Raw genomic sequence first — 14,923 nt, 5'->3', positions numbered from 1 at the left:
AGCACCAAGGTACATTCATCTGGCTCAGAGATGCTTCTGATAACCAAGAAATGAAAGAAGCAGAGATCTGTCTAAAAGGTGAGGCCAATTCAAGTCCTGTAAGATGACAGACAGGGATTGTGGCTTGTCCAGCTCTCTAATGTGTTTTTTGCTCTTCACATGCAAGTACATGAGAAGGCTACATTGATCTTGTGACACTGATCAGCTTATACCTTGCTCAAACCCTTGTCATTATTTCACTTTTTCTGATTTAAAATGAGCTGGGTGGAGTCCTCTTTTTGGAGTAGTCATGGATATTAAATTCAAATACATTTGGATGAAAACAGATAGTAAATTTACTCATTAGGACTTATTAACTCAGGATTAAATCCATGTTAGAACTTCCTGTTTTACTAATTAAAACAGAACTACTGCAGGAAGTAATTAGATCCATATCTTTAAGCCACCCAAAATATTTCATATGAATCTGTGAATCTGATCCTAATACTAACAAGAGCAAAACTATTACCATGGAAAGCAATGCCAAAGATTTATGGGTTAATTCAGACCCAGAGCAATTAGATAGACTTTGCCTGAAGTCAGCGACACTGCACCTATTTCCTGCAGGTCAAAATTCAGCTTTAGTTCATCATTACTCTTGCCAATTTTACAGGTATTTTCTGCAGTGTTTTATATTACCTTGTTATTACAAACCAAGTAATAAATATTTTAACCTTATGAACTTTGAAGCATTTGTGTTTTCCAAAGTTCTCCAGAGCAGCCAAAGAGCAGTGGGGCAGCTCAGGGCCTCTTCTCTGCCTCTGTCCACCCTGAACTGCATACTCTCTGTTTGCTGGTTTAATTTCCTCTTTGAGAAGCGATGTTTATGTCCTCACTGGTTCTGAAGTATTTCTATGACAGAGCGGGCAGCCATTTGTTGAGCTGCTCTGTTATTTGGTGTCCACTTTAGATAACCCATAATTGCAATTCTTTCAAACAAAGTGGAAAATTTAACCAACCATGTTTTAAAGAATGTTTTCTTTTTTTAATTTCTGTGGTGATAATCAGCAGTTACTTTTTTGGTAACGTATGTCACACCACAAACACAGTGTAGATGCCAGTTTGACAGAATGCTTTGGGGAAAAAAAACAAATTTTCCCAGGATAAATTAGGACCTCAATGATGTGCAAAGCAATTTTTTTCCCAACGTAGTTCTCCTTCTGTCTTAGTAAATCTTAATTTGGACAGGAAACAAGGGAAAATGAAATGTGAAAATGCTAGAACTTGTGTTTAACTTGTGTCCTGTATTTTGTGCTAAGCAGTAGTCAAGTAGAATTTTTTAAAACTGGAACAGAATTTTTAATCTGTTTTAATACTAACATAATTTTGAAACAGAGAATAAATACTCTATAGAAAATATTTTGTTTCTGTAACATGTTGCCAAATCTGTGAATGTCCTATTGTAAATGTCATATTATAAAGATTTATATTTTATTTGGGAGATGGATAACAAAGATTGTTTCTTTAAAAAATACAAGTAAAATGTCCAGAAATTTCCTGTGTTGTGAAATTAATATTGTTATATAATGGTTTTTATACTCCGGCTTGCTTCCAAGGGTCATTGAAATGAAGCAAAATGCTTCCTTTGCCTTCAGTGATCTTTGGCATGGTTCAACTATGTCAAAAGGAAAATCTATCTGGTAGATATTTCTGCATTTGCTGTAGGCAAAAATGCTGTAAATTAAATTTCTCTTTCATTATGGTTTCCAACACAGTCTACAAGCAAGACTAGTATTTATTTTGCTTGAACAGATTAAAAACTGTTCTGTCAAGAAGCTATGAGAGGACAATGCAACTTAATCTATATATTATGTTTTGCTATCATATTCTAGGTACTCTATGAATAACATAGCTTAGGGAAATGGTTGACATGAATTCCAGCAAAACTCTTTCATATTTGGAAAACCTTTGTTAGGTTGCCAGTACTTCATCTTTTTAAATTGAATAAATTTGATATAAATATATCAAACAGAATCCCAAAGCAAATCAACATTAAGATGACAAGTCTATTATTCATGTTTTGGCAAGAATATAAAAATAAGCTTTTCCAGAGTGTGTCAAATCATTGTCAAGATATGCACAAGAATAGATACTAAACTAAAAACCTAAAGGGTGCAACTATCACTAAGACCTCACATGTGTATTATATTTCTTAGTTTTATTTACATTATTCTGGCACTTACATGTCCAAGTTATTGGCTCAAACCATATGTGTTATTCTTGGCATAAACACAATATAAAATTATTGTTCTGCTTTTGTAATTTTAAGATCTTAGCTGTGATTTTGAAGTTCATTTTAAAAAAATATTTTAAGACTCCTTAGTTACTTTAGATTATGTAAATTCTGGCTTAATTGTTTTCAATTCAAGTTTTAGTTCCTGTTCATTTTTTATTGCTTTTATTCTTTTTTTTCTATGTGATTTTAAAAATATTTATGCATTTGTAATTTTAAAATAAGGTTCAATATGGCAACCATGAATAGTATTTAGTAACAATTTTTTAACCCTTTTTATTTTGGAACTTCCAGATCATTTATGAATATTGAAGTCTCTTAAGATGGGATGATACCATTACACTTATTTCCCAGAAGCAGAAAGTAGAAACAAGGGGAGTCTAAGTGATTTGACAATTTACACATAGACTAAGTGTCAGTATCGATGATACTACACTGAGATTCACATCTTCTTTGTATTCCTGAGACAATGGTACTCTGAGATAATCATCCACTTTGGCTCCTATCCAGGTGGGTTCACCTTTCTTTCTGCACTCCACAAGAAACACCAACACTGAATGCCCAGTTTTTGAGAAAAAGAAAGGAAAATTTGATTCATAAATGGCTAGATACCTGAAGATACAAGAGTATTTTCAGACCAAGCAGTAATAATTGTGTATATGTTTAATCACTTTTTAGAATACTTATTTCTCCATAAGATATAAATATTTATTTAATTGACTTTATGCAATAGTCAAAAAAGCCCATAAAGCCAACTGAACACATCACAGTTTACAAGAGTCTCAGTTTGAGATACTCAGAATTTAAAATCACCTGTTAAAAAAAAAGGACAAATACATTTTTTCTGCATAACTACATAAATTTAGACCATTTTCATAATCATGGAATAAAACACTTATAGTGTTCAAAACCCCTATGAAAATACGTATACTCTGACTTTGTGTAAAAAGCAATGTGGGATTTTTTTCCCTAAGCTATCTTATTTTTCTTAACGCCTTCCCAGCTTTTTTCGTTTTTGTCTTCAAATAATCTTTTTTTCTTAGGTATAAATAGAAGAGCATGATCTTTCTCACCACAACTCTTTATTATGGCAAATTTCTGCTCTGGCACTTTTAGACTAATATAAACTTATATCCAACACAAAAGGGTTTAGGGGCAATATTCTGAGTAATTAAACTAATGATATTTCCACCATAAGCAAAGTCACATTTTCCCACAATGAAGACACAATTTTTCACCTAAGATACATACTTTGGCTTATGGAACGCTGAGGAAGACACCATTGTTCCAAAATTTACTGTTTTACAGTAAAATTTAGGGTACTAAGCATAAAGTGTTCATGAAATTGACAGGTAATCTATAAAGAATATCCATGAGATACAGAGTTTCCTAGGCTTATAAAATAACTGAAGACTGTAGTAAAAGAGAATGCATGTGAAAGTTGCTGAAATGCAAATTATGTCCTTCTAAAGGTGTGTATGATGACCTTGAGCTTAGGGGACATCAATGGCACTGTAACATCTTGGCAGGTGGTGGGAATCCAGTTAAGTGACTCCTTCCACAAGTAAATCAGAATTCCAAATAAACTGAGAAATAGCATCCTACTAAGGAGGATAGACTGAAGCCTAAGACTCACGATTACTTGCACAGAACATTTTCCTAAATAAAAAACAGTCCCCTCAATTCTTCATCCTCTGTTTTATTTAATCCTGATACAAAGATGAGTGATTTACAGTTTATTTGAGTCACATTAGAAAATGGAAGGGATGTTGGCAGATCTCCCAAAATACACATGAGTAGCTAAGGAAACTACACTATTATATATGCCACATAATATTTCCAGATGAAATTATACCTTTACAGCCTAATTTAATCCAATTTGCATCTCATCCTTCATTCAATTTTTTTTCTTAATGTAGAAAAATCCATCCAGAAACATGTAAAATAAGTTGATTTGGTTCACATTCTCTTGAAATTACCTTAGGAACAAGGAATGAACAACTGCCAATCCAGGAATGAAGCAGTATTAGCTTTGTAACATTGTCACAATGTACACATTGTCCTCTCCTTTGAAATCGGTGGGTTTTTAAGACCCAGTGAGAGTATGTTAGAATGTTTGTGAAAAAGAGAAAGAGACCAAGCAAGGCGTACTTGAGAGTAAGATTGGTGAAATTATCAACTTTAAAAAGACTGATTGGACTGAGAGGGGACTTGGACTGTGCTCGAATGTTTTACTTTTATTCCAAAGCAGACCTAAGTTCTTCTACAGCAAACACTCACTGCTCTGCACTGGTTTTCAGTGAAACACTGCTCAGACACAGTGCTTTCTAGTCATTCAAGTGTTCACTTAAAGGAAACAATGGAAAATAAATTCTCCTCAAAGGCCCAGCCAAGCTATTGCCCTTTCTCATCAAGTATTAGAAGGCTAGCTTCACTTGTAGGAAAAGACTTGCAACATCTTTGTAAATGAGCATTATTAATAACACCTTTCTTAAACTCATTTTGTCATTGCAGACAGAATCATTTCTCAGGACTTCTGGAAGATTCTAGAGAAGAGGATGACTAATACACTTGGTACTTTTAATGTGGTTTTTAATTTGGGTATTATTAAAGCTGGTTATCCCCATACCTGTTTTGGGTCTATTCCAAAATGAGAAAAATTTTAAAAATAGGAGGTTACAAGCAAATCAAAATAACTAAAGATTTCTGAAGGAAAGAAGAAGGTTGATGGGATCGAAGGGCTTAGGAACTGTTTCTAATGATCTCAACAGTATGCCCGAACTTTGAAGTAGAACTGTCCAGTGGTTCTTTGTAACAAAACCTGATGCCTTACTGTGACACAGAAAAACCTGAGCTAACATTCCAACTAGTTTTGCTTCTATGGAGAATTTTGTGCCCACATTAAAAAAAAATAAATAAATGGGAGCAAATGAGGCCATTTCCTAGCTAGGTATGCTGGAAACTAACAATTGATTGTATACCAGTGAATAACTTAAGAACATGGGCTCTTTTTTTTCTTCCTTTTTTTTTTTTCTGAAGGAAATATACAGTTCTTACCCTGTAGAAATGTTTGAGATGTGATTAATTACTCCCTCAGACAGATACTGCCTGTGGCTCTGCAAAGGAAGGAAGTGACCAGAACTCCTTTTTCAGCAAGAAATTAACCAAGAACTGTCACATGAAAAAAAAAAAAACAAAACACAAAAAAACCGCTCTCTCTTTTATGTCTGTAGCCTTAAAGGCTCAAACATAACAAAAGAGAGAAGTGGGACCAACTTGCCAGGCAAACAAGCCTATCAGATGCAGTTAAAAATTAAACATGGCCCTTGTTCATCAAAAGTAGTGTGTACTCCAGTGTGAATAAAACAACTAGTAGTAATACAGTGCTACTGACAGGAATACTACTACAATTTTTTTTTTCCAGAATAAATGTCAATTTCTAAACTTCTAAAATATTTCAGCAGTTTCAGAAAGTAGTGAAGAGTTGAGAAATGGAGTGTACAAGGTCTTCTTTCCAAATAGGAGAGACTTAGTCCCATGATGATAATCAGTAGCAAGGTGGTCACGAGTGCAAACAGAAACATATCTTTGTTTTACTGACTTATGGACCAAATTTAAAGGAAGATTCCATAAAAAAAACCTCCCAATATGCACATTTAGGGTACGAAATCTAACTAATATTCAGGAAGACAATAAGGATTAGATAACCTTGGATATCTATAAGAAGAGAAACTATATTCCAAAGTATCCCCAAAATTCATGTTCCTCTAAGACAAACTGCAAGAAGATCTGGTCAATACCACGGCTCCATAGATTGCAACATGTCCTCATAAATGAAGCTGACATTATTATCTGACTCTTCTTTAGCCTAAGAGTTGACATTACTACAGCAATGCATCCATAAAATATAAATTCAGTACACAACTGAAAAAAATACTGTTTTTCAGGTAGAATACTGAAAATTTCCTGCTTTAGAAAGTTGCACCAAATCGCAATTGGAAGCACAATTTGCAGTAAATATGTGCATCTTCTGATCCAAGAATAGCATTTGGATCTAGAGTTTTAAATGGTGAAGTGTCACAAAATTTATGTTAACTAATAAATAACTGGAAATCCTGACACTACAATCAGTTTAAAAAAACAAAGCATTAATGCTCAGAGCTACTTTAAAAGTATGTATTCTTGTGTTGTAATGGGCTAGATTTAATTACCTCAGACTAAAGACACCAATACTTAACATTTACCTGGAAATGCTAAGTGTGGCACTGTACAAAATCAAATCAATTTCATGGCAACAATGTGAAATAAAACATGCAAAGAAGGTAATAATAGCACACTGTGTTTGGATTAAAACATCTAACCCCTCCATGTGGGGGAACTCAACATGCTTCGAAATTAATTTTTATAGACTCCTTTAACCTTGCTATCACTGCCTGGAATCAGAAGTGCTAATTCACAAAAGGAAGGTTGCCTTCTTTACAGACTTGTATTAATAGACAAATATAGTGAACATACTATAAAAGGATTTTGTTCGTCCTTTCTGAAGAATGTTTATACTTTATACTATATAAGAATGTATATACTTTATACTATACTATCACCTTATACAGGGTGATGAAATTACAATTAATTTTACCTTTAGGTGTTGGAATTGGTCTCTCAAGTCCATCCATATGACCTAAGGGGTCGTTTGAATCTGGAATTTCCATTTCACCTACAAAGAAAAGAAGATTTTGTTGAAGTGGAATTGAAGCTAATCTTTCTGTTAAACAGCATTATAACAGTGAGTTCAGCACATTCTCCCAGTCCACATTCTGCCTCCAGAATTGCACATGGGAAACACAGCACACAGGAAACATATATCGACAAGGTCAGGATTTATCCATTGCGGATTAGAAAATGCTACAAGAACTACTTTGTGGATTACTTGGTGTTTGACAAAATAGAAAGCATTAAAAACTACATTCCAGTTCTTAGTAGAATAAAGTCCACACATTTTTACAAAGAATGCAAACATTTCCTGGAAGCAATGGTGGCTTAGAAAATTAAACAGTACCTGAGCTTTACTGATAGCCTCAGTTACAAAATGGCATAAACTTGCTTTTAAACTTACACTGTGGTAATTCAGATTCCACCTCCAGAAGTCTACTGACTTTCTTATCCTACTCTCAGCCTCATCCCTAAAAGACATCTTTAGAAATGAAACTATAATAACTGTTTTCCAAGGATTTCAAAGTGTGAGGAAATGGATAGACATCTTCTGTATGTGCTCCTTTTTTTCTGTCTAATATATCAGTAAAAGCTAGCACACTGCAGACAGTACTTGGAAGTTCCTTCGCATTTGCAGGTCTTGCAAAACTCCAACCATTACATATCATCAGTTTGCTCTCCCTTTAAAAAATATCAGGTAAGGAACAGAACTGAAGTTCTAACTCAGATAACAGTATAGATGTGATTTAACTAAAACAGCTTCTAAAATGACACCCCCTATTTTTTTTTATATTTTCTAATTTATATTCAGTCATCCAAATTCCTTACGTCCTTAGCATATCACAAAGATATGTAAATCTAAGGTCATCAAGATCTGAAGTGAAAGATCTGGGATTCATTGCAGGTCTGTTAGGAGTGTTCATGGTATTGTTTTAGGCGAAATGAAGCTAGAGAAAAGACTCTCCTTCTTCCTTTTGTCCCCATTACCCTTTCTTCAAACTACAATACCACTCTGAAGGCAAGTAAAATACAAGTAACCTTATCCCTATCTTACACCATATTATGAAAGAAGAAAATAATTGAGACACTTTTTTGTTTGTTTGTTTATTCTTTCAACCATTATTTGATAAGTAAAACACAGAAATCAGAGACATTCTCTACAGCAGGCTGGATCTGAAAGTATTTCTTTCATCACAGTACTGTCACTTGTCACTACTTATCCCTACCTTTATCTCCCATTGCTCAAGATTCTTTTCCTGGCAACAGTACAGATTCCACTTGAATTGTGTGCTCATTCTCAGACACCACAATTAGAGGGATGGTGAAGATGGTGTTGTACCCTTGGTAACACACTCTTTCAATTTAGAAGCTAAGGCTTGGGCAGACATTCTCCATCTTCTGCCACTCCCAGCACTGGCCAGTAGAAATCATAGATAATATCCACCAGCAGACTGGAGGGAGAAATGGAGATGGGTGGCCAAGCCGGCTATTGCCAATCTTGCCATTGCAAATCCCAAAATGGTGCGTCTTCATACTCCTGCAGGCACGGTACAGACTTAGCACCAGACTTTTAGCTGTAGAGAACCTTTGCTGATCTTTTTGATTCAGGGTGAAGTGGTGAATGCATGACAGGTATATTCTGTCAAATTTCAGCAGATACATCACATCTTGTTCTTACCAAGGGGCAGCAAGACAAGTTCATCTCTATCCCTTGCTCTTGCTTGAGCTTCTGAGTCACACAAGGTTTAGAAGGGGCAGCAGCATTTACTGGCCACAAGAAAGACAAATCCAAGATGAAACAGCCAGAGCAGAAAGAGAAGGAAAACTGACCAATTTTTAGTCCACAAATACCTCTCATATCTTATTCTGGTGATCATAATCCACCACCATTCACAGGGTGGAACATTATTACAAAACTGTCCTTAAGGTTATTTGATTGCTTAACACTCAGCTATCCAGACTTGCCTGAGATCTGAGTGGCACTTTTGGCTTAATACCACATCTTCAACTTTAAAATAATTGTTTCCATTTCTTCAGTAATCTCATGGGACTTACAACAGAAAAAGACATTAGAAGTTCAGATAAATGAGCACAGAAATGTTTTCCTCTCTCATCTCTCCTTCCCAGGCCCATATCTCTTAATCTTTTTAAGTTTTTCAGAGCAAAGGTGGAAAGAAACGGAAGCACTTGCTGATTTGAAAAATTCCAAAAATACTTTTATGTGATCCAGTCTTGTACTTGATATGTTTCTGTCTGGAAAAAACATCAATCTTCATATGTGTTTGACCAGAAAACCATTACAAACCATAGATGCCACCCATTATCAAAATCTCCAGTACAAAGCAAAGCTAAAATTAAAAACCTTTGCATTCTTTGCAAATCATAAATACAAATCAGGTCTGTCACTTAAACTTGCTTTTATGAAAGAAACATGTATATTTTCTGCAAACTGCAAAATTCCACTTCAACCATATTTATGATGAATTCCAAGCTTTAATCCTAAAGTTTCTCTACCACAACTGAAAACACAAAAAAATTATTATCAATTTGAAAAATTAAGTTTTTAACACCATAAAGGCAACCAGCAAGTCACTAAAACAAAATCTTTTTTCTCTTGTATTGACAGAATTTAAATATTCTGAAGTCAAGAACTTAAGAGCTGTGTACCCCTCTTGAATATTATTTTCTTTTTTTTTTATTTTCAGTGCTTTCTGATTTTGCACTAATAATATAGTATGTTTTTCCTGCCAGGAGTGAACCCATGGTGTTCACCTAAACACCTAGTAATTTTTGTCTTTTTTTTTCCCAATTTTCCTCGCTATAGTACACATGGACCCTGATCATGTCCCATTATCAACTCTCTGCAGTCTTACTCTTGTTCGAAGATGCCTACACAACTATGCTTCTGTCTACTCCTGATTTTTAACTCCCTTTTCTCACTTTGTTTAATCAATATTTCCATAAGGGTATCCCATTTTGCTTTTTTCTTCCTGCTTCCGGTATCTTTTCCTAGAAGAATATTTATGTGCTGTTGCATTCCCTGAAGGGAAAAAAAGTCCATGAAGTAATTTAAGGTGCCCAATTTTCACTGTCAGTTTTCATCAGTAAAAAAATAGTACTAGTAAAAACATAATTGTTCACTAAACTGGTTTTAGATGTCACGAAGATACCAGGTAGTCACATTGTTTTTTATATCTATAACAAATGCAGCATTGTCACACAGCACTAAGAAAAGAGGTAGACTTGCAAAACACAAAACTGAAAGAACAGCAGCAATCCACTATACAGTTGTTATTAAAAACTGGTAAGAAAATAAATGCTCAATGATTGAACCTTACATGTGGTCTTACCAACTCACTCTGGCAGTAAGTATGCTCTTCTTGTGTGCTATTGAGTCTCTTTTACTTCAAAATGGGTACAGAAGAGTTGGAACAGTTTCAGAGAAGTGAGAATATTTATTCATAAACCAGTTTTTGTACTGCTACTAGGATTTGTTGCTTTGAGAAGGAGATGTCTGAGTTCAATGACTGTAAAGCTCTACAGAGTCATGAGAGTCTACAGAGTGGATGGACTCTCTTGCCAAAAATGGCAGTCCTAGAAAAAATAGTAACTATCACCTTCAAAACAAAGATAAAACAAGGTAACATTTTCTCAGAGGAGATGTAATTGGACTGAGTGCAGAGTTCAGATGACCCACAGGTAAGACTGGACAAGTTCAGTGAGACCTCTCTCACAGAAATCCTGTGTGGTCATATTAAAGTCCCTGAGTTAAAAATGGCTAGAGACTGGGTAAATACCCAGCACAAAGTAGGACTATGTACTTAGATCTCTTCTTACACTTCTACTTCAGCATTACCTTTTTTGCTGCCATCAGAGCCAAGACACAGCACTGCACAGACCTCTCATCTGCTCCTGTATAGTTATTCTCACACTTTTCACTAGCATATGTTCTCTCCACAGACATTAAGTGTATCACAGTTAATTTCTAAAGACTCACTTCTTTAATTTATGTTTGCTGTAGGAGTGGGACGTAGAAGAGATCATGAGTGCCCTCTTCTCCTTCCGCATTGCATGACCAGACAAGACTTCAACAGAACCAGAACTCAGCCTGAATGCCAATGGCCAGATGTGCCACTTGCCAGATACTAAGGAATACCTTATTAATCCTCTTTTTATGGAACACACAATCAAGTAAAATGCAGATGCTGTAAACAGTGACTCTTTTAAACTGCTCACCACACAAAAATGATTTCTTAACTTTTCAAGGCACTAAAGCAAGCCATTTCAACTTATGGAAAATCCCACTCCAAAAGAAAACCCATATTTAAAATAATATAATAATCTATATTTTTGATGTAAAAAATGCATGCAGTTCCTTTGATTCACATAGTGAACTGTAGCAAGGAAACATGTTACAGAAAATTCTTTTCCTACATGTATATAAATAATTATCACTTATTTTTTAGTTTCGCTTCTCCTGAAAACATGAGGACAACTTTCTTACTGACAAGATTCAACACAGGTAGGCCCACTACTCCATTTTATGCACCAATGACCAACGAAATACAGAAGCAAATATCCAGAGTTATTGGGGCAGGAAGGCTCTTTAACACTTTTGAAAACTTAGTTGACCAGGTGATCACAGTATCAATTCACAGGGCACACACCACTCATCATAAAATAACTGATTTTTTCCTCTGAAACGGTTATGACTTCGCAGATCATTCATTACTTGAGCGGTAAGTGCAATAAACGGATTCCAAAATGCTCATGGCCATAAGCAGACATCAAAACAACACATTAATCTTCATCAGAAAGCCAGTCACAGGGAGGGGGTTACCATAATTGATACCAGGAACAAAACAAGGCCTCAGTCTCCCACAGAAAGAGAAAAACAGTATTCAGGTATTTTCAAACAGAGTGGGCCTGATTGATTTAGAGCAGTTAAGGGTTGGCTGATGCAATACCATGCAATGTTATTAACTGTCTTTCATTATTTGCAGAGCAGAGATGAGATCTTAAAATATGAGAAATCACACGAGTGTTTCCTATTATTTATTAAAAAGGGTAAAAAAAGGTGTGCCAGAGAATTATAGAGCTATCAGCTTAACTTCAATTCCTGGAAAAATAATGGAACAAAGGAGTTATTTTTAAGCATTTACGATAAAGCAGAGAGAAGAGTAATAACTAAAATAGAAGCCAAAGTTGACTTGGCTGACGCTGATTAGAATCAGACATAAGTCAACAATCACAAGGTACTGCAAACAAGGCAGACTTCAAAAATAAAAAGCAGTAATCTTCCCCCTGTACTCAAAGCCAGTAAGGCCTTAGACTACTTTCTTCAATTTTCTGTGTTCCATTTCAAGATAGATGAGAGTAAAAGTAAAATACAATTACTAGCACCATGAAGATAGTCTACAAAACATGATTAAGAAAATCAAAAACATAATGATTACTAAGCCTGCTTGGTCTGAAGAAGATTAAGCTATGGACTGAGGACAAGTTTTCTTCAAACACATAGGTCTCAGTAGATGAAATTTTCTAGTGTGGCAGATTTGGCAACAGTCTAATGCATATGATATTGCACAGGTAATGGACGCTTCTTCTCCCAGATGAAACAGGATTTCTTAGGATCTTTTCCAATCTTATGATTCTATGAATGAACCATCCCTCTACCATTGTATTTTAAATCCCAAAGCCTACAAATAAATCCTTCAACACTAAAAATTGCACAGCCCTACAATTAGCAAAGCTGCAGATTTTTGTTCTGACATTTCTTCCGCTCATCAATAATCCTCTTTCTGTAGCTGAAACTATTTTCAGATTTAAACATCAATATACAACCTTTGCTTCCTGCGGCTGTAACCTTTTAGTCAAGTTCTAACTTTCTTCCAATAACGCAAAACTCCCAAACTCTCTCTCTCTTCAGCCTAATACCCTCTAATATTCTGTTCTTTTCTTCATAAAACTTTGTTGACCTTCTGTCAATTACTAGCCTCTGGAGCTCCCAAACAAAGGGCCCACTGTACCCTTTGATTCAGCTGCCAATCTGATTACTTTGGCTGGGGGAGGCAGGCTGCTTGGGTTGCTGAATCAGGGTCTTTCATTGAAATTTCTCTTTTCCAACATCTGCAGCCCCTGGCAACCAATTGCAGAGTGGGCTTGGCAGACCTGTAAAGGGTGGTGAATAGGCTACAAAAGATGCAGTTTGTAGCATAAAATCAGTGCACCCCTTCTGCCTTTCATGGCAGATTAGAACCTTCACAGCACACATTTCTTAACTGCTGCAGCTTCACATAAAAAAAAAGCTGAAGGTGAGGAAAATAGCCTTCACTTTCTCTTGCAGTTGCTCTACTGAGACAACGGCGAAGTCTGCAAAACAGTCACTTCTAAGCTGGTTATCAGCTCACAAAGCATACTGTTCATAGGTTAGCATGTTAACTTATTAAATGTGTGCTTTGGCCATCCAAAACTCTTCCAAATTACTTTCAGCTAAATTCATAGTAATAAAACGTTCTCACCACGAGACCATTAGAAAGGGAGTAAGTTCTTCTAAGCCTGCTCTGTTATAATATCAAAATAACATTTAAAAAGTATATTTAAAGTAAAAGAAATAGCAGCCTAAAAGTCAGAGAACCTTCAGAAAGCTGGTATATAACAAGACAAGAAACCTTTTAAAAAAGCCAGGGTTGACTTATACAGAATACATTCCCACAATTCATAGGCATTCCCTGTTAAAGAAAACATCTTGTTTCATTAGCTTGGATTTTTCCCCTCTATAAGCTTTTTTCTATTTTACCTAATAGCTATATTGAAATGTTTTCATTTCAGTAAGTATGAGGAAAAACATTCTACTGCAAAGTGTGGGAACTACACTACAGGACAAAAGACAGACACAAGGTTTATGATCTGTAGCAATAAAGAGTATCAGTATTTGGATGGAAAATACATCTATTTTGAATAAAATATTAAAAACCCATAGACAATAAATAGCTTTCATTCTGGACAGTGAAGACTCATTTCTCAAACACATGTTAAGAGACATTCAAAATTTTGTATTTTGTCATTTAAGGCATAAAGAAGCAATCTTCATATTGCATTAATCTCTGTTGCTGTGAATGTTTGTTCACAGATTTATCCAAGACAGACTAGTAATCTGTTTCAGAACACTTGTTGTTAAGTGCATAATGAAAAAAACACTTTATAAATTTTACAATGTTCCTGCAGGAACTTCTTCATTTAATTCTTCCATCAAACCACTCTAAAACACCATAAAAAAGATCAGTTGGTCATCAGCACAGAACTATAGAGGACTGCTTCTTGATTTTCACACAGAGCTGGAACAAACCCTCAAAACAGAAAAAAGTATACTGAAGATGCAGTTTATCTTCTTAATCATCAGCCAGGCGCCTTAGAAAGTACAATGAAGTCAGTGTGAGAAGAACGAAATCAGATAAGTAATTTAAAATATTATTAACAGGGATTCAAAAGCAGACTTCAATGAATACCTTGATTTATTTCAACACCTCATACTGTTAAAGCATATTTTACATTAACCACACAGCTGCATTTTCAACTGCACTGTCAATCTTTATCCTTTCATTGCACAACTTTCATCATAGAGCTTAGCTATTAAATAATTTAGATTCTTCCTCCTGCAGCTCCTATTTGCCACTTAAAATGAGAGTTCAGAAATGCTAGTGAGACAAACCAGAGGTAAAGATTTGTTCTGATTTCAGTCACAGAAGAAGCCTCATTAACAGCTGTCAAAACATTACAGTGAAACAGACAGAACCCATGGAAAAGAAGATACTCATTTCAAGTCAATATTTTCAGTGTGCAGCTAAGTTTTGAAGACGTTAAACTTTGGATTACAAATTATTCTATTAATTCACAGCCAAAACACTCTGATAAAGTTACAATAAAGTCCAGGTCCTCTTA

General features: G+C 35.2%; 1 protein-coding gene across 1 annotated transcript in view; it reads right to left on the bottom strand.

The window, feature by feature from the left end:
- Positions 1 to 14,923, bottom strand: part of ROR2 (receptor tyrosine kinase like orphan receptor 2) — a 143,487-nt gene that overhangs the window by 37,239 nt on the left and 91,325 nt on the right. Inside the window, exon 2 of the mRNA XM_071424735.1 lies at positions 6,909 to 6,986. Coding sequence (XP_071280836.1) covers positions 6,909 to 6,986 — 78 coding nt within the window. The remainder of the gene's footprint in view (positions 1 to 6,908; positions 6,987 to 14,923) is intronic.

The sequence above is a fragment of the Agelaius tricolor genome, unplaced genomic scaffold (genome assembly GCF_023055355.1).
Source record: "Agelaius tricolor isolate 1412-34295 unplaced genomic scaffold, bAgeTri1.0.p SCAF_4, whole genome shotgun sequence".
NCBI classification, from domain to species: Eukaryota; Metazoa; Chordata; class Aves; order Passeriformes; family Icteridae; genus Agelaius; species Agelaius tricolor.
Note: the sequence above shows the minus strand (reverse complement) of the source record. Positions and strands in the feature narration are given on the sequence as shown.